The sequence below is a fragment of the Balaenoptera acutorostrata genome, chromosome X (assembly GCF_949987535.1).
Source record: "Balaenoptera acutorostrata chromosome X, mBalAcu1.1, whole genome shotgun sequence".
Taxonomy (NCBI): Eukaryota; Metazoa; Chordata; class Mammalia; order Artiodactyla; family Balaenopteridae; genus Balaenoptera; species Balaenoptera acutorostrata.
Genome location: NC_080085.1, coordinates 14,169,540 through 14,197,255, shown reverse-complemented (window position 1 = coordinate 14,197,255; position 27,716 = coordinate 14,169,540). Strand labels below are relative to the sequence as shown.

The window sequence follows — 27,716 nt, the reverse complement described above, 5'->3', positions numbered from 1 at the left end:
CACTGAAAGTTCTGTGGCAGACTGTCCTCCAATCCTATTCTCATGCCTTCCTGTTTTCAGTAGCATCTTCTCAGGCTGAGCTAGGCACATGGCCATGCAACTAGAAACTAGTTGCATTCCCATGTCTCCCTTGCAAGTAGATGAGGCCACATGACTAACTCTGGGTGAAAGGGATCCGAGAGAAGTGATGTATGCCACTTCTGAGTCATGTCCTTAAAAGTAATCTGTTTTCTCTCCATTTGTTCCTTCCCCCTTCCTGGGACCTGGAACACGAACATGTTAGAGGTGAGCCACCTCCGACCCTATGGATAAAGGCAACCCTCACAGGGATCTAAAAACAAGACGACAGAAGGTACCTGGGTTCTGGGCAGGTACTCTTCTGGACCACTCACCAACTCAGACTTTTACATAAGAAATTAGTTAATTTCTATGTTACGTGAGTGACTGTTACCTGGTTTATGTTCAAGCGGCTGAACCAATGTTTGAAGGAATATAAACTGGGGTCTCTAGATGAGAAAAATCTTCTTAGCCTTCACCCTGGGCCCTGATTTCTCCCACGGAATTCTGAGTACAGCTTTTAAGAAGTGAGTTTATATTGCCTTTTCTCTTCTTGGAAATGGTAGGTTTTCATTAGAGATGCCAATCATCAACCCCACAGATATTCCAGTGTTGCCAAACATGAGGAGGGAAGGGAAATAGAATCCCAACCACACTGAGAACGTCATACAGACAAGCAGACACTGCCACGCAAGCTCCTTGGAATGCCCTGGGGCGGCCCAGGACAATTCCTGGGGTTCCAGAGAAGAGCAAAGGCCACAGAGGCTGGCACAGGTTCAGTCACAGTACTGCCACACAACATCTCTAGTTCTAAACAGTTCAAACAATTCTATTTTCCCAAAATCCATCCTTAGCAGATACATTAGATATGGGGGAAAAAAATCAAGCTAAATTATTTCTAAGAAAACCCCACTTCTGTCCTTACGGGTAGCTCATTAATGATGACACAATTGGAGAGCTGTTTATTACTTATAACCTGGACTCAGCAGCTCATTTGGAGAGAATATTTTATTAGTTCCTCTCCCCTAAATGGAGCAGATTTGTTATTTTTAAACTACCAATAGGACATATCATGTTAGTTTAAGGTCTGCAAATGAAAGATTGCAATATCTTGATAATATTTGTGTGTATAGTCCTTTTTTTTCTCTGAAGTGTGCACTCAAGATGTAATTTTAATGCTTAGGAAATCATTTTGCTTGAGAACTTTAAAAATAATGAACTCAGATTTCCCTGGTGGCGCAGTGGTTAAGAATCCGCCTGCCAATGCAGGGGACATGGGCTCGAGCCCTGGTCCGGGAAGATCCCACATGCCGCGGAGCAACTAAGCCCATGCGCCACAACTACTGAGCCTGCGTGCCACAACTACTGAAGCCCACACGCCTAGAGCCCGTGCTCCGCAACAAGAGAAGCCACTGCAATGAGAAGCCTGCGCACCGCAACGAAGAGTAGCCCCCGCTCGCCGCAACTAGAGAAAGCCCGCGTGCAGCAACGAAGACCCAACGCAGCCAAAACTGAATAGATAAATTTATATATTTAAAAATAAAAGATGAAAAAAAAAAGATCTCTGCGTGAACTCCACCAGCGGCCCTGCCATCCACTTTGGAGGATGTCGTAGCCACCACTGAGTGACCAGCATTGATGTGAAGTGCAGATTACAGTGGAAAGCCGGGGAGAACATGGAAGCAAGTTTAGCTGTCTGTGTCCCTGATAGAGATCCATCCTCTAGGCTGGAAGGTGGCTGGAAGACGGCCAAAGCTCTCAGTGACTATTAAGGACAAAATATACTTCCTTTATGCACTAATACTACCAGGGAACTGTCTATTTGGAAAAAACAAAAGCCATTACCTGAAGAAGAGTGCTGCACAGACTCAGAATGGGGATTGGCTTCAAAGGCAAGCTGCACCCACAGAACCTGCTGCTTTTCTTCCCATAACAGTGTAAGCAGGAGCAACTCCGAAGCAGCCCCTGAGACCCACAAGGCCCCTGGAGTGGTGCCATGACATACCCCAAGCATCTGTGTTAGTGACTAGGCAGGCTCACTTGAAGTAACGCGCAGCAGCACTTTTCTGCCCTGGACACCTGGCGCAATTTCACTGAGGCAAGGGATGGCTCTTCTTAAAGCCAAAGCCTGGAGAAGGATGGTCTTCTCGGTCCCGGGCCATGTCCACAGGTGTCTCCACCCTCCATCCAGCTGATCATACAGACAGATATCTTAGCAGCTCTGCATGTGACCGTTCTGTGCTGAGATGCTCAACAACAGAACCTCTTCATGGGGATGAAAAGGAATCACACACCACATCTACTCAAAGTCGGGTCTGAGGGTCTTGAAGCTGGCCACGTGCACCAGGGAACATGAGATAAGACAGACAAAGAGGGAAACTGCCATTTATATTACTGTCTTCTTCCCAGGAAAACACAGGCCAGAACAAAGAAGAGGGGTAGGAAGGAAAGGCAGAGGAGGGGAGGAGGGGAAGGAAATCAAACCAACCGAAAGCACATCCCAGCCTGGGACTTGCTCGTCCCTGGGGTCAAGTTAAGCCCTATCACTTAGAAAGCCTCTTTCTATGTGACCGGGAGACTGTAATTCCATCATAGAAATGAGTAAGGTAAGACTATAACCATTAAAATCACACCTGTCCACGGGGATGAGTGTAAATGTAAGTTTACATTTACATATGTATATGCAGATTTAAAATGAAGTTTCCGACCTTTCGCTCATTTATCTGTTCTACTTACTTTTGGACTGTTGGATGGGGTTTCACGGTTGCTACAGAAGCTGGCCCGCCTACAGCAGTAGTAGGCTCTTGATTTTCTGTAGCTTGATTTTCAGGTCGGAATTTTCTACGGATGGGCTTTGATGGGGGCTGAGAATACGGTATGTCCTGTGGATTTAAAAAAAAAAAACCAAAAGTTAAACAATTAAATGCCACCCATCATGTCAATGCCCCATGTTCCTCTCGGCCTATCCCCAAGGTCAGTCGTGTGCTCTATTCAAACTCCACACCTCAGGACAAGTGGCTGATTCGTGGCTTGGCAGGACCTGGAGAGACCTGGGCATCAGATTCCAGGGGCCTTTCCTTCTTTCTTTTTCTTGTTTTTTTCATGCTTGCAGCCTATTACCTCTTTTGTCACCTGGAAGGACACAGGACTCAGATGCCCTCTCTCCCTCCCCTTCTTTCTTGTTTAAATGCTGTGTGCATCTCACACCACGGGGCCTTTCCTTACTGAAGACAAAATTCACTCTTGCCTTACTTTGGGGCTTTTGGGAATATGTTCTGAATCTGTTCTAAGTTTTAAAGTTTGTAGAGGTCTTCGTCATATGCTCATCATTCTCCTACCCCCAGCTCCTATATCAAGCCAAGCTGACGAGCCACTGTGTCTTCTGGAAGGAGACAGTTGGCCTGCTTCCTTGGAGGCCCTGCCTCACCTGTGCTCCCGAGCCCAGGCCCCCGTGCTCTGTGATGGGAGGAGGGCCTGAGAAAATGGGGAAGGAGAAAGGAGGGGGAGAAGACGAATGGGAGAGCACGGTGAGTGAGCGAGCAAATGGCCCAGGACTTGGTGACATGGGTGGGCAAGGGGAGACCGTAGCAAAAAGACTAGGAAGGGGAGACCACCCCAGCCCCCAGGGTGCTCCTCAAGGCTTAGCAGGGTGCAGGGCTCCCCACTGCACCTCTTGGTCTTGCTAAAAGCAAGGCCACCATATTTAGCTGGGAGGTTGAAGAGGGAAGTACAAACTGTCAGAAACATCAAGGTGGAGCCCAGGAATCATCAGGACCCTAATCTTCACAAAGAACCCAGATTCTAGGAAATATGGATCGTAAACATTCAGGTCAGGGCATGAAAACTTTAAAACGGTATGTCTGCTAACAGAGGCAAGCAGCCCAGGGGAGGGAGGGGTCACAAGGCCATCACAGTAACACCCTCACGCTGGCCTTACCTTCTTTGTTGGACTACTTTCCGCAGCTTGGGAGGGGGCTCTGTTCAGCTGAGGGTGTAACTCGGCCTCAGATCCTTGTTCAGACTGTAGCAAAAGATCACAGAAAGGAAAAAAATGCAAAAACATAACCACCTAAATATGTAATGAAGAGAGCTTAGGAAAAGAGTTACTAAGGAGAAAGAGCCAAGGATGGTCGGGTCTACCGATCCTTGAGAAAAGCTTCTGTAGACCCTGCTGTTCCCTCCCATCCCTCCTCCCAGCATTGTTCAATCTTAGGAAAAGAAGTCACAGGAATGTCTTCTATAATTAGATGTATATATTGCTAAAAACTAATGCTTCGAAAGCACAAACTAAGAATAACAAAGTTTATCAGAAAAATAGGGTGGGGAAAGAAGTTAAAATTTCAACCCGAGCACTAAAAAAAACAATAATTATAACAAAATGCACTGAAAGTTTTTTAAATATTAAATTTCTGATAAACACTGTAGTAGATATGACTCTTTACCTTAAAAAAAGGTGAGGGGTAAGCATGATGGAAGGGGTAAACAGAGGGATTCTGGCTGCTGAGTGGTATGGAGTCCGTGAATAAAAGCACAAAGACGGGGGAGGAATGGCCCCAAAGGCCTGCAAGACAGCGGGGCCACACAGCCCGGCGCAGAGCCCAGGGAGCGCGGGTGTCCTGCTCAGCTCCCTAACTCCCGGGCTTGCTACATTCAGCGCTGCTAGAGTCCTTGGCTTTCAGCCACTATTAGCCAGTGATGCAAAATGTTAACATGTGAACCAACGTGACCTCCACATTATCAGTCCTCTATTGACCCACAAACTAATCTGCATCACAGAAACACACACTGCAGCGTACAACCTACGGGCCTGAGGGCACCTACTTCGTTGCTAGCTAAGCAGCCCTCTGCAAACACTTGCGGGGCCTGGCTTCTTCCTTACTCTGACCCTACTCCTCCCCGCCCACCGCCCCACCCATCACGTTCCAGCTGCCTCTGGTCTTCAGAGACCAGCAGCCCAGCTTGGCACCCTCAGCTATGTTTGTAAAGCTCCTGTCCCTGGCATCTGATGAGTCGCAGTCTCCTACTTGGAATCATTCTCTCTTCCTGTTCTGGCTCCTCTTAGCCCTCACGTGCGGGGTTTTTCAAGGTTCTCTTCTGGGTTCTCCTGCTCCACGTTCCCCTCCCTGCCCACTCTTTCCCACAGGAAGCCCGTGTGCTCCTACACTTCCACTGCCCGCGCTGGAGTCCTTGGTGCCCAACCAACTCCCCGCCTCTTTGAAACCCACGCTGCAGGCACTCAACACGCATGATTTCTAGTTCCAAGTTTTTCTTATAGCCTTCTCCTTTCCATTAAGGGCAACTGTATTATTATTGTTGTTGTTGTTAGTGTTATTAAGAGATGTGTACTATGAACCACCGAACACTTGCTATGTGTCACATGTTGCTCTAGGTGTTTTGCATGGATTATTGCATTTCATCATCACAGTCCTAGGAAGTAGGGAAGAAACTAAGGACCCAGAAGGTAAGGGACTCACCCAAGATCACACAAATAGCAGAGTCCAAACCCAGGCCTCAGGTTCCAAAGCTGGGCTGTGACCACTATGCTATACAGCCTCCAGCACTCTTGGGCCTGAGTGTTATTCACTCAAGAAATATCTATCCAACAGCCACGACAGGCAGCCCCTGTACCAGCACCAGTGTTCAAGGATGAACAAGCCCTGGACCTTGCAGTCTAGCGGGAAAGGCAGAGAATGAGCAGGCAAACAGGCTTCAGGGGAATAAGGACTACGGCGAGGGTGTGCGGGGGCTACAACAGCAGCCGGCCTTGTGGGTCGCCAAGACTCAGGCAAAGGTGACATCCCGTCTGCGAGCTGGGTGCAGAGGGGCCCTGCACCGGGGTGGCGAGAAAGGAGGATCGAGGGGCCTCCCAGGCTCTGACACCCGGGAGGGCACGCTGGGGTACCACGAGAGCACGGAGGCCGATCCCCGCAACAGGAACCGAGGGAGAAGCAGGTGGGAAGGGGAGCCCGCTCTGGGACACACTGAGTTTGAAGTACCCGGAAGCATCCAAATGAAGTCGGTCAAGAGCCATTCACGGTCAGGCTCCCCCACCTTCTCGGGGGTTCGGACAGATGGCATCACACTCCAAGATGCGTGAGTCCAATGTCAGCTTTCTGCATGGCTGAGCAAGGACCTGACAAGCACCTAGTGCAGGGCTGCCCGTGACCTGTGCTGATGAACAGGACCTGGACCTGAGGCCCGCACTCGCCTTCCACTGCCAATCCACTGCCTGCCCTGCTACGGCCCACCCGGTCTCCACAGGGACCACAGGTGTGCGCCCACATGGCCCAGCGGCCAGGCAGAGAAGAAAGAAGTGATGGACCAGTCACCCCACCTTTCAGTTGGTCAGTTCCCCTCCATATCATCAGGCAGGTGGAGAGAGGTGTCCATCCTAACGCTCCCTTTCCTGGGGAGATGAGTGAAGTCTCCTTCTTGTGGAAATATTGAGGGAAATGATAAATTTCATCCTCTTTTCAACAAAAATGAGGATTCTGAGCACAGCAAAAGCAGTAGAGTGTCTTTATCACTGACTTCCTTTTCTTGTAAACATCTCTAAATCACCAACAACAATGGGGTGGGGCTTGGGAAGGATGAGGAGCAGTTGTGAAGCCTGAAAACTGTTTTCCATTTTAAAATTTACCTTCCTGAAATTGTATTCAAGGGCCTGGGTTTTCTAGCTCTATGACTAATAACAAACAACTCCACAGTGTTAAGTCAGGCTGATCTAACCATCAGTCTCCTTAAGAGGAAACTCAAGACCTCCCCACCACTTTCTACTGCTCCAGGATCCATTCTAAATGGGTCCACCTATTAACATTCAAAAGAGCAAATCTCAAGAGGGGCCTAGAACACAAGAATTAGGAAGGACCTGGAAAGGCAGAGCCTCACCCCAGCCAGAACTTATCCCAGGAAAAGAGATGGAAAAAGAAAACTAGCTTTGTGTTTAAAAAAAAAGAAATTTTAAAAACCTGAAGATGAGACATAGACATGCAAAAGCCCCTCTTCCCAATAAACTATTTCACTTCCCTTCATGAAAATAGTATGAAGCTTACATAAGACTTAGCAGCTGGCAAGCAGAACAAACTGGGAGATTTCGTTGCTATTTCTTCAGACTTTTCTAAGTTAACAACTCTGGGAGAATGAAAACCCATGAAAACAGGGGGACCTCAGCGGCTCCCTTTCTTCACTGTGTATTAGAGAAATGGGGGAACAACTCTGCTATCAATATGGACAATACGTCCTTGTCCAAAAGTTCTGGTTGTCTGAAGCGAAATCCAATGCCTGAACTTTATGAAAGAAATAAATATGTGGATTACAATTAATACTGGAATATCAGTCCTACCCTCATGGCTCCATGTGTAACAACACATACCTAGCCGGGACGTGACAAGCCAGGAAAAAGCACTTTTAGCCAAGAGCTCATTGAAACTTGAGCTAAGGTCCCTTTTAAAAATATAACTGTCATTTTAATATTAATACTCTCCTATCCAGAAATGAGAAACATATTTTCATTCTAATTTTGCAACGAAAAACCTGGACAGGTCACATGGACTTGGAAGGTGCTGCCACTCAGGATGCTGAGAACTGCTGTGGGGTTTTGATGGGACAACATGGGCTCTGCTCAGTTGGCTCCCCAGAAAGGGACATAGGCCCAGGGAGGCTAAGCATCTGGATTCTCCACCAGAAGAAGGGATCATTCAGTTATACAATTATACAGATAATTATATTATACATCTGATGTGTCACTTTCCAAGAATCCTCAGCTCAGGTTCTGCTTCTAGGCAACCGGCACCGAGACACCAGATAATGTGCTCCCAGAAGAGGGGAGTTAAAGCACTCTAGTATGTTTCTCCTTGGGCTGTCTCTTGAATCACTTGTTCTGGGGGAAGCCAGCTGCCATGTCCTGAAGCCACTCAGACAGCCTTGTGGAGAGGCCTACATAAGAAGGAACTGAGGCCTCCTGCCAACAGCCATGTGAACGCACCATCTTAGAAGTGGATCCTTCAGCCCCCATCCAGCCTTCAGATGACACGGGTCCCAGCTGATGTCTTGACTGTGGCCTAATGAGAGACCCTGAGCCAGAACCACCCAGATTAGTTGCTCCTGAATCTCTAACTCACAGAAATTATGAGATAATAAATGTTTGTAGTTTTAGGCCTCTTAAAAAATACACTCTAGTAAGTCTGGAACTTGGGGTCTAGTAGGGTGGAATAAGTGTGAACAGTGGAGAACAATGGGAGAGCTGAAGTTGGAGAAGGGCAGTGGATTGGACCACACATGGTCTTACAGATGGTCGTCCTGGACTATTTATCAGCCACTCAGTACTGTTCCCCAAGTCTATGCTCTTCCCTACACTGCAGTGGGTCAGAACCTGGGAACTACATTTATAGAATCTCCTTTCAACACAGTTCCTTACTGCCACTGAGAGTCACTCACATGAAACCAAGGAGGTGAGAGAAAACAAGCTATATTACTGCTCCTCTGGCAGCGGTGGGCAGAAAAGCATGGGCTTCAGCAGTCAGAAGATCTTGCTGTGGCCTTGGGCATTTCCCTGCAAATCATGACTTCCATGCTGCAGGCAGCCTGAGCATCTCCAGCTGTTTCCTTTAGTTCTTGGAATATCTGCACTTCCAGTAAGTTGTGGTAAACCTGCTAGCGGTGGCCTTCACTCACCTCTGCTCCTCTAGCACATCTAACTCTTTCTGTAAGCACCTAATTCCACAAATGAAATCTCTTCTAGTGTGAAACACCTAGAGCAGTTTCTGTTTTCCTGACTACAGTTTGGTTGGTACATCCATACTGAGGATTTGGAGCTTATCCCGAGGGCCACAGGGGCCAATGAAGGATTTCAGGTAGGGAAGTGAGCTGACTAGATTTGTGTTTTAGAAGGATCATTCTGGATCCAATGAGTAAAACAAATTGGAAGCAACCCATACTGGAGGAAGGGAACTCAATTAGAAGGCTAAAGAAGTAAACAAGACAAGAGACAATGGTCATTCAAACCAGTCTGGTGAGAGTGAGGTTAAGCAGATTTGAGAGCTATTTAGACTGGAAACTGGATACCTCCTTGGAGATTGGTGGAGTGTGGGAAGTGAAAGAACAGTGATACACGGAGTCCTGGCTTCCATCTTAGACAATGGGCAAATGGTTGAGACAGGAAATAGTTTAAAGCAAGAGCAAAGAAACATGGCAGCACAGTAGCTGAATAAAATTAAGCAGACTCATCACAAACCAGTGCTAGAACAACCCATCCAATAAGGGTTCCAAGGGAACACCAGTTCCACGAATTTCTTAGAGGAGGGACTGGCAAACTTTTTCTGGAAAGAGCCAGATAGTAAATACTTTCAGTTGTCCCCGTCATTCGGTCTCTGGGTCTCCAGGTCTCTGCTGCCAACCTGCAACTCTGCTGCTGAGTGCAAAACCAGGTGCAGACAATACAAGGAACGGGCGTGGCTACATCCCAATAAACTTCATTTACAGAAACAGGTGGCAGGATAGATTCGGTGTGTGGGTCATAGTTTGCCAGTCCCTGACCTGGAGGGGAAAAGATTCTACACATAAGCTTAGGAAACACTGCAGAGTCTCTCCCTCTTAGAAATCCAGAGAGCGCACAGCACGCCACACACCCTGAACTCCTGTGAGGTAAAGGAAGCCACTGCCTTTGTTTAACCCAGCAGTTCACAAACTTATTTGGCTTCGACTCCTTATTCTCATGTAATTCACATTACCATCCAGCAAAACTAATGTTCTGTGGAACACACTTGGGGAAACACTGACCTACAGACTGGGTTCTAGAGGAATAAAGGAAAACCATTCCATTTGATTTGAACGGCAAACTCCATTCAAGTCAAACGTACATCCCTCTGCCTCTAGCCTTGGCCAAGCGTGTGAGGCAGGGTGAGGACGGGTTGTTGCTGGGCAAGAAGGGCTCCCTCCCTGCCTCTCCGCTTCCCTGCAGTAGCAGCTCTTGCTGCTGCCGCCAACTACTTCTCTGCAAGAATTTATTTACTGCACTCCTCTAAAACCTCCTGGACACAAACACAATAAAAATCATTCCTTATGGTAGTTAAAACACATGAACAGAACACTGATAACTTATGGATTTTTTTCTGAAGTAGCTTAAAAACAGCTCGTCTCAGGTTCCAGTTCCACCCAGGCAGGCGAGCTCACAAAGGCCCCGCGGCTCCCATCTGAGCCCAGGTGCTCATCACACCACCCCCCAAACTGGGCCACTGCAGAAACTTCAGTGGGTCTTTCTCCAGCCTTCGGTTTTTCCCCTGGTCTAATCCACCCTGCATACCACTGAGGAACTCATCTTGTAAAGCGCCTTCTCATCAAAACACTTTTTCTCAAGGCCCCTCGATGGGTCCCTAAGGCCTGTGGCACACAACACAATCTCTCAGCCAGTTAAAGATCTTCCATCGGGCTTCCCTGGTGGCACAGTGGTTAAGAATCCACTTGCCAATGCAGGGGACACGGGTTCAATCCCTGGTCCGGGAAGATCCCACATGCCGCGGAGCAATTAAGCCCGTGCACCACAACTACTAAGCCTGCGCTCTGGAGCCTGCGAGCCCCAACTACTGAGCCCGCATGCGACAACTACTGAAGCCCGCGCCTAGAGCCCGTGCTCTGCAACAAGAGAAGCCACGCAATGAGAAGCCCGCGCACCACAACGAAGAAGAGTAGCCCCCGCTCCCCGCAACTAGAGAAAGCCCGCGTGCAGCAACGAAGACCCAACACAGCCAAAAATAAATAAATTAATTAATTAAATAAAATAAAGGAATAGGAAAAAAAATTAAAAAAAAAGATCTACCATCATTTGGCTCCAATTTACCTCTGCATCATAACCGTTAGTTTGCTGATCGGGAACCCGCTCCAGGCACATAAGTATTATCTGAGTCTTCAAACACACCACAAGTTTCTTCTCAACTCAATTCTGTTTATTCTAGAACTTCTAGCCCAGTGGTTCCCAAATATAGCTGCACAAGAGAATTATCTGGGGAATTTTTATAAATTTCAGACTTTTAGATACTACCCCAGACTTCTCTAATTAGAATCTCCTAGGGCTGGAACATTAGAACTTCTATTTTAACAAGCTCCCTGGGTGATTTTTATGTAGCCAGCCCAGACCAGCTAGGGACGACTGATGGCCCAAACTCTTCATTTAAGAAATGAGAAAACCAAGTCTCCAAGGTCCTAGTCTGGAAAAGGCCACAGGTGCTCCAGCAAAAACTAATTAGGCTTCTTGTTTTCTTCTCCATTTACCATGGAGGCAATAGGTGGTATATGCAATATGGTTTCATAAATAAATAAATACATATTTGAAGCTGTGCAAAATTTTTTACCAGTAAGACTTTTATTTAAAAGTCGAGGGACTTCCCTGGCAGTCCAGTGGTTGGGACTTCGCCTTCTAATGCAGGGGGTGTGGGTTCAATCCCTGGTCGGGGAAGCTGGGATCCCACATGCCTCACAGCCAAAGAAACAAAACATAAAACAGAAGCAATATTGTAACAAATTCAATAAAGACTTTAAAAATGGTCAACATTGGGCTTCCCTGGTGGTGCAGTGGTTAGGAATCCACCTGCCAATGCACGGGACACAGGTTCGAGCCCTGGTCCAGGAAGATCCCACAGGCCGCAGAGCAACGAAGCCCGTGCGCCACAACTACTGAGCCCGCATGCGCCACAACTACTGAAGCCCAAGTGCCTAGAGCCCGTGCTCCTCCACAAGAGAAGCCACCACAATGAGAAGCCCACGCACTGCAACGAAAGTAGCCCCCGCTTGCCGCAACTAGAGAAAGCCGGCGCGCAGCAACGAAGACCCAATGCAGCCAAAAGTAAATAAGTAAAATAAACAAATTTATTTTTTAAAAAAATGGTCAACATCAAAAAAATCTTTAAAAAAAAGAAAGAAACATGAATGTGTTTTTAAAAAATAAATAAAAGTCGAATTTGCAACAAGCAAAGAATCACATATTCATGCTACTGACAGATTAGAAAAAGAAACTCAAGCTTCATTTACCTCCCAAGAATCCAGGTAGATCCCAAGACAGAATCACAAAGGGCAAGGCTAATTTCTAGGCAGGTGAGCAGATAATTCTGCTACTGTATCTAGGGGATCTCCAGCATCTTAGTGGTAGTCTCAGTGTCATTTGGTGCTTGACTTTAACCTGACCCCAATCTCTGCTGGTTAAGGACACACCAGAAAGCCCTGTGGTCAAACCCAGGCATAGAAGATGCAGAACCAACAGCCAGCAGCACAGTGGCCACAACAAACCCCATCATTCCACAGTCAGTCTCAGAGAGAAAATCCAGAGGACTGAGTTCTCTGCAAGAACAATTACCAAAATCCATGACCCAAGTCACTTATGAGAGACAGAAATGGAGCTGAAGTATAAGCACCTGGAGGGCAGGAGCTGGGTCTTGTTTCACTCTCGCTTTCCCAGTGCCAAAGCTGAAGACCAGCAAACAACAGGTCCTCTGATCAATGTATGCAATGAACTAGTAATGAATCCAACACTGTTTCATTTTCCAGTGGACAAGTCAAAAACTTCATCCCATGGTAGCTGGGGCCGCAGAGCACAGCAGGTACAGGGCACAGGCTTTGGAGTCAAATCCAGGCTTGGCACTTGCTTGGGCATGGGCTTAACCTCTCTGAGCCACAATTTCATCATCTGCAAAAGGGGATAATCCATCTAACTCCTAGCATTGTGAAGATTAAGTGAAACATCTGTATAGGGTGCTAAGCACGATAACACAGTAGCTATTCACTAATGGCAGCTACTATCATAATCGAGAGTAAAATTACAATTGGTTTCCCAGGCACAGGATCTATTTCTGCAAGTAGAAGCTAACTCAACATAAGGGACTTTTCCCCTCTTGCCAAAAGATGAAAACCTTGACTGGGAGAGTGCTGGCTCTAGTTTAGATAATAAGCAGATCCCATAGAGCAGGCTGCCCACAATGCAAATTTGTGCCACTGGATGTTACTGCTACCAATACTGGAGGGAAGACATTTTTACAAATAAAAGCAGATTTCATGGCTGCCTCAGTACAAACATCTCAGGCAGCTTGCACTGAGTATCTCTGGTGGCCCTTACAGCAGGCCAATCCAACATCAGGGACACCAGTGGGAACACTGACAGAGGAGCTCAGGGACAGTTTCAATGGAAGTGGATAATCAGCAACTATAATGGACAACTAGCCCCTGGATACAAAAGTCACAAAGCATAACCACTCAGGGATTCCTGGAACCTACTGGATTATGGACAACATCCATGAAACAGACTTGCTGTTACAACTAGAGGACTATGGGCACTGCATTCTGGTCTAAAAGAAACATATTTGACCATAACTAGATTTTGGTTCTTTTCTAGTAATAGAACCAAGTCTGAGCCCCACCCTCTATTCATCCCATATGTAAAGCCATATTACAACACCGCCCTAAGAGTCAACAACATAGGCCTCACAGATAAGGTGATATACGGCAAGATTCTCTTGAGACCCATTTTCCCCACTGTAAGGTTGAAGAAAGATGCTATATGAACGCCCCTTGCCACACCAAACAGACTCTTACCAAAACAGGTACCCACCACCATCAAAATTCAAAGGTATCTGGTTATGAGGCCTTTAAAAATCTTTTGCTGGTCCCTCACACCTGACATACACAGACTGGCAACAATAAAATATAAAAATTTCAAAGCGGGCTTCCCTGGTGGCGCAGTGGTTGAGAATCTGCCTGCTAATGCAGGGGACACGGGTTCGAGCCCTGGTCTGGGAAGATCCCACATGCCACGGAGCAGCTGGGCCCGTGAGCCACAACTACTGAGCCTGCGCGTCTGGAGCCTGTGCCCCGCAACGGGAGGGGCCGCAATAGTGAAAGGCCCGCGCACCGCGATGAAGAGCGGTCCCCACACCGCGATGAAGAGTGGCCCCCACTTGCCGCAACTAGAGAAAGCCCTCGCACGAACCGAAGACCCAACACAGCCAAAAATAAATAAATAAATAAATAAAGTAGCTATAAAATTAAAAAAAAAAAAAAAAAAAATTTCAAAGCGCCTCAAAGTCCTAGCTTCACTCGGTGTTTTACCACACTTATAATTTTGAATTCCTTTCCCATTCCCATTGCTCTGTGTTAGTGATGGAGTGTTTCAATAACATTTCTTCTAATTGCTGATAGCTCATACTTAGACTGTGATAAATGTCCCCTTTTGGGATGACATGGCCCTTCCTGCATGAGCCAGGTCCATCAGAGAAAAGAGGCTTTAGAAGAAACTCAATTAGAAATAGCTGGCTAGAGAGGGAGTTGTAAAAATTATGTAAGAGTTAGGAACCAGCCATAAAATAAATTCAGTATTGATGAGGATGTGGAAGTGAAATGAGAACACTGTTGATGGAGTATAAATCAGTACACTTTATAAAACCATTTGGCATCATCCACTAAAGCTGAACATATGCTTACCGTATAACGCAGAAATTCTACTCCTAGGGATAGACCCAAGAGAAATGAAAACATACATCCACTCAGAAACTCGTACATGAATATGCATAGCAGCATTATTTCTAACTGCCAAAATTCGAAAACTACCCAAATATCCATCAACAGTAGAAAACAGTGATATAGAACTTCCCTGGTGGCTCAATGGTTAAGAATCCACCTGCCAATGCAGGGGACATGGGTTCGAGCCCTGGTCCGGGAAGATCCCACAGGCCCCGGAGCAACTAAGCCCATGCGCCACAACTACTGAAGCCCACGCGCCTTGAGCCCATGGCTCCACAACAACAGAAGCCACCACAATGAGAGGCCCGAGCACCGCAATGAAGAGAAGCCCCCGCTCGCCACAACTAGAGAAAGCCTGGCACAGCAACGAAGACCCGACACAGACCAAAAAAAAAAAAAGAGAAAGAAAGAAAGAAAACAGTGATATATTTGCATACACACGGAATACTATACAGCAATGATCTACAACTACATACAACAACCTGGATGGATCACACAAACAGCGTGTAAGCAAAAGAGGCCAGACACAAGAGTATATATACTACATGGTTCCACTTATATAAGGCAGGAAACAAGTAAAACTCACCTATGCTGCTGTGAGTCAGAATAGTGAGAACCTTAAGAATAAGGGATAGGAACTGAAAAATAGCATAAGAGGGGCTTTCTAGGCACCAGTAATATTCTGCTTCTTGATTTGAGTGCCAATAACACACGTGTGTTGAGCTTGTGATAATTCATTGAGTTGAACACTCAATATGTACTCTTCAATACACATATTGTACTTGAATAAAAAGTTAAAAAATAAATCCAGTAAAGCCAATTTCCTGTAATGTCCTTAAAGTGCCACCTAGTGGCACAAGTTAAATGTAAACAAGAAGGAAGATTCATTTCAAGTTGACTTGAAAAACATGGCCCCATTTCTATCAGCACATTTTGGGACTGGGCTGGAACAGTGCCCTAGATTTAAAAACAAACGGAAAAAAACCCCACAAAAAAACAAAAAACCTTTCCCCTGGCACACAGAATACTGACACAAAGATTCAGTGGCAAAATAAAGCTGTCTACCACAGGGCACGCTGGTACCAATGAGCCAATGATGATGCACATTCCTTCCCAACTGCACCTGCGATCAACCATGGTGGGAATATTTACAACCAGAGGTTGGCAACAGCTACAAATAGGGGCTTTTTCTTTTTTCAGAGAGAAGATTTACCAGCACACAAGTAAGGGATACCTACAGAACTTGCTGAGCAGAGCAGGGTATTCAGGAGGGAGACGGGAAGAAACAACTCCTTTATCCTGTTTTCCCAGGACAGGCTTCTTTCCCTCTTCCTCACCTTAAAGGCAAGGCCTTAGTTGGTTTCTTCTAATTATGCTTGAGAAACACAGAGTTGAGAAGGACCACCCACAGCAAGCCTTGGAAGCTGCCAGGTGAATAAATGATATTTGCTCAAGGTTTTACTAGTAAAGTCGGAAAGACAGAGCATCTTGATCAGAAAAGGGTCCTCAAGGGAAAGCCGCAAACTATAGACACAGGCATCGCAATCCTTGTGTTAGGAGATGGTGGGTTAAAAGGCTGATGGGGGGACTGTCTTTCTGTTGATTCTTTTCGTTTTCATTTCCACTATCTACAGAAACAGGTGACATGTGGATTTGGCCTATAGATTGTAGTTTGTTGACCCCTGATGTAGGCAGAAGGCCAGCCGTGAATGGTCACAGAAGTGGGAAAGAAGGTGGTTCAAACACAAGTAGCTTAGTAAGCCAGTCCGGCACTCATTCTGGGCTCGTGATCATGAAGTTCTGGCTGTCCTGAGTCTGTTCTTCTGTTTGCCAACTAGACTCCACCTCTGCTTCGCTGGGCCTGTACTGATCATTATCATAGCTCATTATCGGTGAGAGCTGACCATATGCCAGGCACCATCCTAAGTGCTTTACAGATATTAACTTGCTTAATTATCACAACCCTATGAGAGTAGACACTACAACTATCCTCATTTCACAGATGATGAAACTGAGACACGGAGAGGCTAAGTTAAATGTGCCCAAAGACACACAGCCAGTAAGAGGCAGAGAGAGGATTTGCACCCCGAGCGCATGTCCTTAGCGACTCTGTCAGGCTGCCTCCCTGGGCCCACGCTCTGGGCATCCTCCACCATCCTCTCCTAGTGACACCACAGCACAAGGGGGCACCCTCCCATCCCATCCCGCTTCTCCCCTGACACTTAGGGGCGCTTCCTGGTTTCTGTCACTGTGTGTGTGGGGGGGGCTCAGAGAAGAGAAATAAGGGTTCCTTTGTTCAGGAACCTAGAAATCAGCTGTAGTTGACTCCCAGGGGAAACACCGGGCTATCTTGTTAGTTATAGGAAACATGGTGTCCAGCTATCGCTTATAATCCTTGACCACAGAGCATGAGAAAATGGGTTTAGATGAGACACATGGAAAATGACACAGTTACATACGTACACCATGAGAGACTATAGGATGGAAGGTGTTAGGCATGACTGCTTTCAGAGGGTGGGGGAGGAGAAAGGAGCTGTAGGAGAAGGAACACATCACAACCTTTGTGCTCCCATAGTTGTCAGCAAAGTGTGAGCCTCTCATAAGCACATTTCATTAACACCTGATGAATTGATTAGATGAACTTAAGGCATATTCCAGAGGAGTGATGCTAGCACAGTAAGCTTTACACAGTAACATTACAGGCGAAATGTAATAAGGAGGGGGAAACCTAGGAAAGAAAACAAGTTACCAGTGGTAGGATAAAGCTAATTTATTAAGAGGTTTCAGAACATAAAATGTATTGGTGATAATGTGTCAACTCCGTTGTTAAGAAGAAAGAGGTGGACTTCCCTGGTGGCGCAGTGGTTAAGAATCCGCCTGCCACTGCAGGGGACAAGGGTTCGTGTCCTGGTCCAGGAAGATCCCACATGCCACAGAGCAGCTAAGCCCGTGCACCACAACTACTGAGCCAGCGCTCTAGAGCCCGTGAGCCACAACTACTGAGCCCACGTGCTGCAACTACTGAAGCCCACGCATGCATGCATAAATAAATAAATATATAAAAGAAGAGAAAGGTTAAGAAAGTAACTGTGAGACGTGGTTGCATAGCAGAGCGTGGTAAGTGGAGCCGGCACTCTGAGCCTAGATAGTCAGGGTCAGAATCGCAGCTTTAACTTGCTGTGGGTGACTCTGGGCAAATTTCTAGTTCTCTGTGCCTCAGTTTGCTTATCTGCAAAGTGAGGATAGCAAGAGAACCTACTGCACATGGTTGCTAGGATTAAATAAGTTAATATTTATAAAGGACTTAGAAGAGCATTTGTCACATAAACACTATAATTAAGTACATGATAAATTTATAAAATAAATAACTGCAAAGCCTCAATAGTTTGTATACTTTTAAAATCAATTTCGAAATGCATAAATAATAATTATTTATGATGTAAAACTTCTGCCTTTTTTTCCCTTTTTGAAAGCAGGATATGGATTACACTTGGCCTTCTGCTACACCAAATATGGCCCAGTGACCAAACTGTGCAACCTATTTTGGCAAAGCTGAACGTTAAGTCTGCACTGGGGAAGGCACTTTAAAAAATAAACGTTTTAGCTTAATATTAGGAAATACCGATACTTCATATTTAGAAAATGGGCACAGAGACTGAAAATCCTTATTAACTTGTGCTTAGCAGATCTATAGTTAATTTTTATGATGTGCGATGAATGACTTCTCTCTCTCTCTCTCTCTCTCTCTCTCTCTCAAGGTTTATCATTAAATTTCTAGCATCAGCCCAGAAATCTTTCCCAGCTCTCCTGTTCTACAAAAGCTGGTTCTGTCACTTACTAACGATGAGGTCCCAAGTAGTTCACGTCCGCTTTCTGAACTTCAACTTCCTGTTCTGTAAAATGCTATGCAATGACAAAGGAGAGCATGAGCACAAAAGTGTTAAAATTCGAAAGACTGAGACACACTCAGCAGCAAGACAAAGATCCCTGTGGGGCCAAATCACAAAGTGGCAGGCATATGCATAAAATAGATAACTAATAAGCACCTGTTGCATAAAAGCAATAAAATCCAAAACAACAAAAAAAACCCCAAGTGGTAGGCCAGGCTGAGGGTTCAGCAGTAGGTGGAGGCAGCTGAGAGCTCATACCCAGCAGAATAACAGGGATTTAAATGCCCCACGTGAGGCAGGGGTCCCGCACCAAGCTCATTCCCTAAAGCCAGAGGCTAAGGTGACACTTCACTACCTATAAACCCGCAAAGCCAGGAAGAAGCCTGTGAAGGTGCTCGGGGCTGCCTCCTGAGGAAAGGAAGCAGAAGCAGATACAACACTGTAGCTTGGTCTTAGGCTCAGCCACCATCTGGTGACATCTGCATGGTCACTAACATCTGTACCAGACGGAAGTGCTGAACCTCAAGGAGAAGAACTGGCCCCAGACTAGAAGCCCATGGGCGCAGGGCGGTGGGGTATGGCTGGCAGAGACACCACTGAACTGCTAGGAAGAGAGGAGCTCAGAGAACTGAGAATGAAATTGAAACTCCGATGCCAAATAAAACTGCTAAGCAAATTTCCAAAAAGCATGGAAGGAAAAAAGCCAGCGATAAGAACAACCTCCCCAAAATAAGAAGAATTTACTCCTGACAAAAATGAAGACAGAACAAGTTGAAAATAACTTTAAAATAATTTTGTTTAGAACTCACAAAGTTAAAAGTAGGGAAGGCACCCTGAAAAAGAACAGAGAAGTATGAAACAGAAATTGGGAAAAGTGAAACAAGAACAGATTGACATAAAAAAGAATGGACTATAAAACCTGGAATCATAAACAGTTATAAACTTGGAAGTCAAAGATTTCATCCACAGCCAACCCAGAGAGATCATGACATAAAAAGATGAAAGTGCCATTATTAGAAATAAAAGATGTGTTGACAGACACAGAAGCATAGCTAATGAGTTTGAGAAGAAAATAGAAGAAATAAGTAGAGAATCAAAACCTGCAGAGATATGACTAAGGGTGTTCTAAAATTAAAGACATGATTTTCCAGATGGAAAGTGCATACCAATCATCGTCTAGAATAAATAAATTTAAAGCTATGCCTAGACACATCACAGTGAAATTGCGACAGAACATCGAAAATAAAGTTTTAAAAGCCACCACAGAGAAAAGATAGTCACTCCAAAGGAACCCAAAATAGATTCACAGAATACTCAGCAGCAACAAAAATAAATGCCAGAAGAGAAGGAGGTAATACATTCAAAATGCTGAGGGAAAATAATCTTCAACCTAGAATTCTATTCATACATGCAGCAAAATTACCACTTAAGAGAAAGGGCAATAAGTTTACCATCCAGAGAACATGGATGAAAGAAAACTACTAGGTGATGTATTTCAATAAAAGGTTTCTGTGAAGCTCACAATTGCTGGAGTTACCCTAACTATACGATTATGCAATATTATATGCCTCATCACAAGTTCTGAGAGCATGGTCTCTTAAAAGTAGCTTCCAAAGGCCATTTTATTCTGATAGAGCTTTGACTTTCTTTTATTCTAGTTGTCATAACAGAGAGCATTTTTCCCCTTTCTCCCAATCTTTAATTGAAAGAGGAAATCTTTAAAAGAAAAACTGCCTAATTTCCCCACCAAAACAGCTATTTAAATTTCTACCAATTACCACAGTCCACTTCCAAATGCTCAACAGTAGATATGTGACATTTATGATTGAAACGTATAGAGACCTTCAAGGATACCCAAATTCACAAACCTACCTCTCACAAAGAGTCTCCCCAAAATAGAGAATGTACTTATATAAACAATTTATCATAAGATGAGATAGCTAAATTATAGATGAATTACTTAAGTGACCCCTTTAGACCCCTAAAAAGAGTTAGTGGAAATTCACTGAGGAGTTAACTTCAAAGTTCAAAGGCCCAATGAGGAGCGAACAGTGGCCAGCAACAAAGGAAAAGGAATTTAAACTCTGACCACAGCAAAGGGGCCAATCAGTGTGTTCTATGGACCCTCAAGATCACTCTCAGAGAGTAGAATATCTTACTATCAAAGGTCTACTGAATACATTCATGTGGTACAATCAGTAAACATTTCTGTATTTGGATCTGTTCTACTATTTTCCCTGTAAACATTCTAATGGATGTCTAATACTCTACTGGGTGGATCTACATACAATACTCTTAACCAGAGCCTTCTTCTTGGACATTTGTGTTGTCTGTATTGTTTTAATTTTTATCAATAATACTAAAATAAATGTCATCATAGAACTTTTCCTTTCTTTTGAACAAGCTCTTGGGGAAAATTCTAATGGCATTTGTTGATAGCTGGCAAACTTTGAGTGCTCCTTTTAAAAGGAGGGGATTTATACTTAATCTTTCCGCCTCTATTCCAATGCCAGTATTTCATCACTCTCTCTTCTCCTTGAACTTCTCACTACGGCCATTTCCTTTGCCTTTTGAATTTCTCATTCAGTGCCAGCTGTATGAAAATAGTACTTTTCAAATTCCTTTAATAAATCCTTATAAAAGGACTTGGAGAGCTCTCAAAATTCTATCAACAAAGATTGGTCTAAACCACAACTGTTTCTTCATGCTACACCAACCTGGAAATATGATTAGCTTTTTGAGTAAACTATGAAACAATTCTACAGCTAGGTACCATAGAGTAAAATGTACTGCCAAAATCAATATATGAAAAAAGGTCTTACACAAAGCAGAATAATCTAGTTGAACCTTCAGCCTTGATAAATTCAAAACAATGTTATCTACAGTGAGAGATAAATTTATCAGAATCTAATTTTAATTTAAAATACAGCCTTTTATTTTAACTAGAGGACAACACAAGAGGAGTTGTGTCAGTCAAGCTACAGGTTTGTCAATTTTGTTGATCATCTAAGAAACCCAACTTTTGGTTTCAATGATTTTCCTCTTGTTTTCCGATTCTCTATTTATCTCCACTCTATTCTTTATTATTTCCTTCCTTCTGCTAGCTTTGGGTTTAGCTTGCTCCTCCTCTTTTTTTTTAATTGAAGTATAGTTGATTTACAATATTATATTAGTTTAAGGTGTACAGCACAGTGATTCAGCATTTTTACAGACTATACTCCATTTAAAGTTGTTATAAAATAATGGCTATAATTCCTTGTGCTGTACCCTAACCCTAACCCTTGTTGTTAATCTATTTTATACATAGTAGTTGGTACCTATTAATCCCATATGCCTATCTTGCCCCTCCCCACTGGTATCCACTAGTTTGTTTTCTTTATCTGTGAATCTATTTCTATTTTACTATATACATTCGTTTACCTTTCAGATTCCACACGTAAGTGATAACACACAGTATTTGTCTTTGCCTGACTTATTTCACTAAGCATAATATTCTCTAAGTCCATCCATATTGCTATAAATGGCAGAATTTCATTCCTTTTTATGGCTGAGTAATATTCCATTTTATATATATACACCACTTCTTTATCCATTCATTGTTGATGGATACTTAGGCTGCTTTCACACCTTGGAAATTATAAATAATGCTGCTATGAACATTGGGTGCATGTATCTTTCCAAATTAGTGCTCTCATTTTTTTTTGGATGTATACCCAGGAGTGGAATTGCTGGATCATAAGGTAGTTCTATTTTTAGTTTTTTGAGGAACCTCCATACTGTTTTTCACAGTACCTGCACCAATTTACACTGACAATGCCCACTGACAATGTACAAGAGCCCCCTTTTCTCCACATCCTAGCCAACATTTGTTATTTGTGGTCATTTTGATGACAGCAATTCTGACAGGTATGAAGTGATGTCTCATCATGGTTTTGATTTGCATTTCTCTAATAATTAGCAACACTGACCATCTCTTCATGTGCCTGTTGGCCATCTGCAGGTCTTCTTTGGAAAAATGTCTATTCAAGTCTTCTATCCATTTTTTTAGCCAGGTTGCTTTTTTAAAAATATTGAGTTGTATGAGCTGTTTATTTATCTTGGATATTAGTCTCTTGTTGGTCATATCATTTGTAAATTATTTTCTCCCATTCATTAGGTTGTCTTTTTGTTTTGCAGATGATTTCCTTTGCTGTGCAAAAGCTTTTAACTTTCATTAGGTCCCGTTTGTTTATTTTTGCTTTTATTTCTTTTGTCTTAGTAGACAGATCCAAAAATGTATTGCTTCTACTTTTGTCAAAGTGTTCTAGTTTTATGGTTTCAGGTCTTGCAGCTAGGTCTTTAATCCATTTTAAGTTTATTTTTGTACATGGTGTGAGAAAATGTTCTAATTTCATTCTTTTACATGTAACTGTCCAGTTCTCCCAACACCACTTACTGAAGAGACTGCCTTTTCTCCATTGTATATTCTTGCCTCCTTTGATGTAAATTAATTGGCCATAAGTGCATGGGTTTATTTCTGGGTTCTCTGTTCTGTTCCACTGATCTATGTGTCTGTTTGTGTGCCAGTACCATGCTGTTCTGCTTACTGTAGCTTTGTAGTATAGTCTAAAGTTAGGGAGAGTGATACCTCCAGCTTTGTTCTTTTTTTCTCAAAATTGCTTTAGCAATTTGAGGTCTTTTGTGGTTCCATATGAAATTTAGGATTCTTTGTTCTACTGTGGAAAATGTCATGGGTATTTTAATAGGAATTGCATTAAATCTGTAGATTGGGGCTTCCCTGGTGGCGCAGTGGATAAGAATCCTCCTGCCAATGCAGGGGACATGGGTTCAAGCCCTGGTCCAGGAAGATCCCACATGCTGCAGAGCAACTAAGCCTGTGTGCCACAACTACTGAGCCTGCGCTCTAGAGCCCGCGAGCCACAACTACTGAGCCCACGTGCCACAGCTATTGAAGTCCGTGTGCCTACAGCCCGTACTCTGCAACGAGAAGCCACTGCAATGAGAAGTCCACGCACTGCAACGAAGAGTAGCCCCCACTTGCCCCAACTAGAGAAAGCCCGTGCACAGCAACGAAGACCCAACGCAGCCAAAAATAAATAAATAAAATAAAAATTTTTAAAAAAATCTGTAGGTTGCTTTGGGTAGTATAGACATTTTAACAATATTAATTCTAACAATACAAGAATATAGGATATCTTTCCATTTCTTTGTATCATCTTCAATTTCCTTCATCAATGTTTTATAGTTTTCAGAGTATAGGTCTTTCACTTTCTAGGTTAAATTGATTCCTAGGTATTTTGTTCTTTTTGGGGCAACTGCTTTTTGGTTTTGTTTTTTGGTGTTTTTTTTTTTCTTTGCTCTCACTTTCCGATAGTTCATTATTAGTGTACAGAAAACCAACAGATTTCTGTATATTAATCTTGTATCCTGCAACTTTACTGAATTCATTAATTAGTTCTAATAGTTTTGAGGTGGAGACTTTAGGGTTTTTATGTATAGTATCATGTCATCTTCAAATAGTGAGTTTTACTTCTTCCCTTCTAATTTGAATGCTTTTTATTGATATTTCTTTTTCTTCTCTGATTGTTGCTGTCAGAACTTCCAATACATTGTTAAATAGAAGTGGTGGAAAGTGGGCATCCTTGTCTTGTTCCTTATCTTAGAGGAAATGCTTTCAGCTTTTCACCACTGAGTATGATGTTAGCTGTGGGTCTGTCATAAAGAGCCTTTATTATGTTGAGATATGTTCCCTCTATACCAACTATGATGACAGTTTTTTTTTTTTAATCATGAATGGGTATTGAATTCTGTCAAAGGTTTTTTATGCATCTATCGAGATGATTACATGATAGTGATCCTTCCTTTTGTTAACATGGTGTATATTACATTGATTTGTGAATACTGAACCATCCTTGCATCCCTAGAATAAATCCCAGTTGATCATGGTGTATGATCCTTTTTATGTATTATTGGATTGAGTTTGCTAATATTTTGTTGAGAATTTTTGCATCTATATTTATCAAAGATGTTGGTCTGTAATTTTCTTTTTTTGTAGTGTCTTTGTCTGGTTTTGGTATCAGGGTAATGGTGCCCTCATAGAATGAATTTGGGAGTGTTGTTCTGTCCTCTTAAATTTTTTGTAATAGTTTGAGGATAGGTAGTAGCTCTTCTTATGTTTGGGAGAATTCTCCTTTGAAGCCAGCTGGTCCTGGGCTTTTGTTTGCTGGGAGCTTTTTTTTATTACAAATTCAATTTCACTGCTAGCGATAGGTCTGTTCAAATTGTCTGTCTCTTCCTGATTCATTTTTGGCAAGTTTTATGTTTCTAGAAATTTGTTCATTTCTTCTAGGTTGTCCAATTTGTTGGCATATAACTGTCTATAGTATTCTCTTATGATTTTTTGTATTTCTGTGGTATTGGTTGTTATTTCTCCTCTTTCATCTCTTATGTTGTTCATTTGGGTCCTCTCTCTTTCCTTCTTGATGAGCCTGGCTAAAGGCTCATCAATTTTGTTTATCTTTTCCAAAAAAACAGGTCTTGGTTTCATCTTTTCTATTTTTTTTTTTTGGTCTATTTATTTCCTCTCTGATCATTATTATTTCCTTCCTTCTGCTCATTTTGGGCTTTGTTTGTTATTCTTTTTCTAATTCCTTTAGAACGCTTAGGTTAAGTTGTTTGAGATTCTTCTTGTTTCTTGAGGAAGACATGTATCCCTATAACGTCCCTTCTAGAACCACTTTTGCTGCATCCCACAGATTTTAGAAAGCTGTGTTTCTAGTTTCATTTGTCTCATGGTATTTTCTCATTTCCTCTTTGATTTCCTCATTGTCCCATTGGTTTTTTAGGAGTGTGTTGTTTACTCTCCACGTGTTTGTGCTTTTCCTGTTTTTTTCTGTAATTGATTTCTAGTTTCATACCACTGTGGTTGGAAAAAATGCTTGATATAATTTCTATCCTCTTAAATTTGTTGAAACTTCCTTTGTGCCCTAGCTTGTGATCTATCCTGGAGAACATTCCATGTGCACTTGAAAAGAATGTGTATTCTGCTCTTTTCAGATGCAATGTCCTTACTATTAAGTCCAACTGGTCTATTATATCATTTAAGACCACTGTTGCCTTAATGACTTTCCATCTGATCTGTCCATTGATATACGTGGGGTGTTAAGGTCTCATACTATTATTGTATTATTGTCAGTTTCTCTCTTTATGTCTGTTAATATTTCCTTTATATATTTAGGTGCTCCTGTATTGGGTACATATATATTAACAAGTATAATATCCTCCTCTTGTATTGATCCATTTGTCATATAAAATGCCCTTCTTTGTCTTTTTTTATAGCCTTTCTTTTAAAGTCTATTTTGTCTGATATGAGTGTTGCTACCCCTGCTTTCTTGTCATTTTCATTTGCATGAAATATCTTTTTCCATCCCCTCCTTTTCAGTCTGTATGTGTCTTTAGCTCTACAGTGCGTATCTTGTAGACAGCATGTACATGGGTCTTGTTTCTATATCCAATCAGGTACACTATGTCTTTTGATTGGAGCATTTAGTCCATTCACGTTTAAGGTAATTATTCATATGTATATTCTTATTGTTATTTTGTTAATTGTTTGGTGTTTTTTTAGGTCTTTTTTGTTCCTTTCTTCTTCTTTTGTTCTCTTGTGATTTGATGACTATATTTAGTGTTATATTTGGATTCCTTTTTCTTTTATGTGTGTACATCTATTATAGATTTTTGGTTTGTGGTTACCATGAAGTTTTTATATAGCAATATATAAAATATGCTATAAATATCATATAATATATATGATTGTTTTAAGCTGCCCATCTCTTAATTTCAAATGCATTTTAACAACTGCATTTGTACATCTAGTTGTTTTGTGTATCCCTTAAGGCCACTTGGTTTTTTAAGAGTATGTCATCTAATTTCCACATATTACTGAATCTTCCAGTTTTACTTCTGTTATTGATTTCTAGTTTCATTCCACTGTGGTCAGAGAAGATACTTTGTATGATTTCAGTCTTTTTAAATGTACTGAGACTTGTTTTGTGGCCTAACATATTTTCTATCCTGGAGAATGTTCCATGTGCACTTGAGAAAAAATGTGTAGGCTGCTGTTGTTGAGTAGAGTGTTCTATAGATGTCTATTAGGTATCTATTTCCTTACTGGTCTTCTGTCTAGTTGTCAATCCATTAATGAAAGTGATATATTAAAGCCTCTATTATTGTAGAACTGGCTATTATTCCCTTCAGTTCTGTTGGTTTTGCTTCATATATTTTGGGGCTCTGTTGTTAGGTGTGTATATGTTTATAATTTTTTATCACATTAATGGATTGACCCATTTATCAACACATAATGTCATTCTAAGTCTCCTGTAACAATTTTTGTCTTTAAGTTTATTTTGGTCTGATATTAGTGTAGCCACCCCAGCTCTCTTTTGGTTACTATTTGCATGTAATATCTTTTTCCATCCTTCCACTTTCAATCTATTTGTATCACTGGATCTAAAGTGAAGTCTATTGTAGACAGCACATATTTGGATAGTTTTTAATGCATTCTGTCTCTGCCCTTTTTTTAATATATATATTTTCTTTTAATGTATTTTTATTGAATTTGTTACAATATTGCTTCTGTTTTTTATGTTTTGGTTTTGGGCCATGAGGCATATGGGATCTTAGCTCCCTGACCAGGGATCGAACCCACACCCCCTGCAGTGGAAGGTGAAGTCTTAACCACTGGACCCCCAGGGAAGTCCCTGTCTCTGCCTTTTAATTGGAGATTTTAATCCATATAATTTAAAGTAATTACTAATAAGGAAAGATTTACTTTTGCCATTTGCTGTTTGTTTTCCAGGTCTTATACCTGTTTTCTTCTCAATTCCTCCATCACTATCTTCTTTTGTGATTAACTGATTTTTTTTTTAGTGTAACATTTTTATTACCTTCTCATTTTTTCCATATTTTTTTAAGTTTTTTCCTTAGTAGTTACCCTAGGAATTACAGTTAATATCTTAACTTTATAACAAGTTTGAATTAATACCAACTTCATATCAATAGTATACAAACCTCTGCTCCTACACAGCCCTGCTGCCTCCTTATATTACTATTGTCACAAATTACATCTCTATGCATGTGTGCCCATTAACACAGATTTTAAATTATTGTTTTAAGCATTTCCCTTTTAAATCATATAGGAAAAAAAAGGAGTTACAAACTAACAATGCAACACTACTGGCTTTTATACTTACCTATGTAGCTACCTTTACCTTT

At 42.6% G+C, this 27,716-nt stretch overlaps 1 protein-coding gene across 3 annotated transcripts in view; it reads right to left on the bottom strand.

Annotated features, from left to right (window-relative positions):
* REPS2 (RALBP1 associated Eps domain containing 2) overlaps window positions 1-27,716 on the bottom strand; it is a 236,160-nt gene that overhangs the window by 29,337 nt on the left and 179,107 nt on the right. For all 3 annotated transcript variants that reach the window (XM_057538983.1, XM_057538984.1, XM_057538985.1), the window contains 2 exons: window positions 3,995-4,078; window positions 2,794-2,939 (listed from right to left, as the gene is read on the bottom strand). In XM_057538983.1, the coding sequence (XP_057394966.1) occupies window positions 2,794-2,939; window positions 3,995-4,078 (230 nt within the window). The remainder of the gene's footprint in view (window positions 1-2,793; window positions 2,940-3,994; window positions 4,079-27,716) is intronic.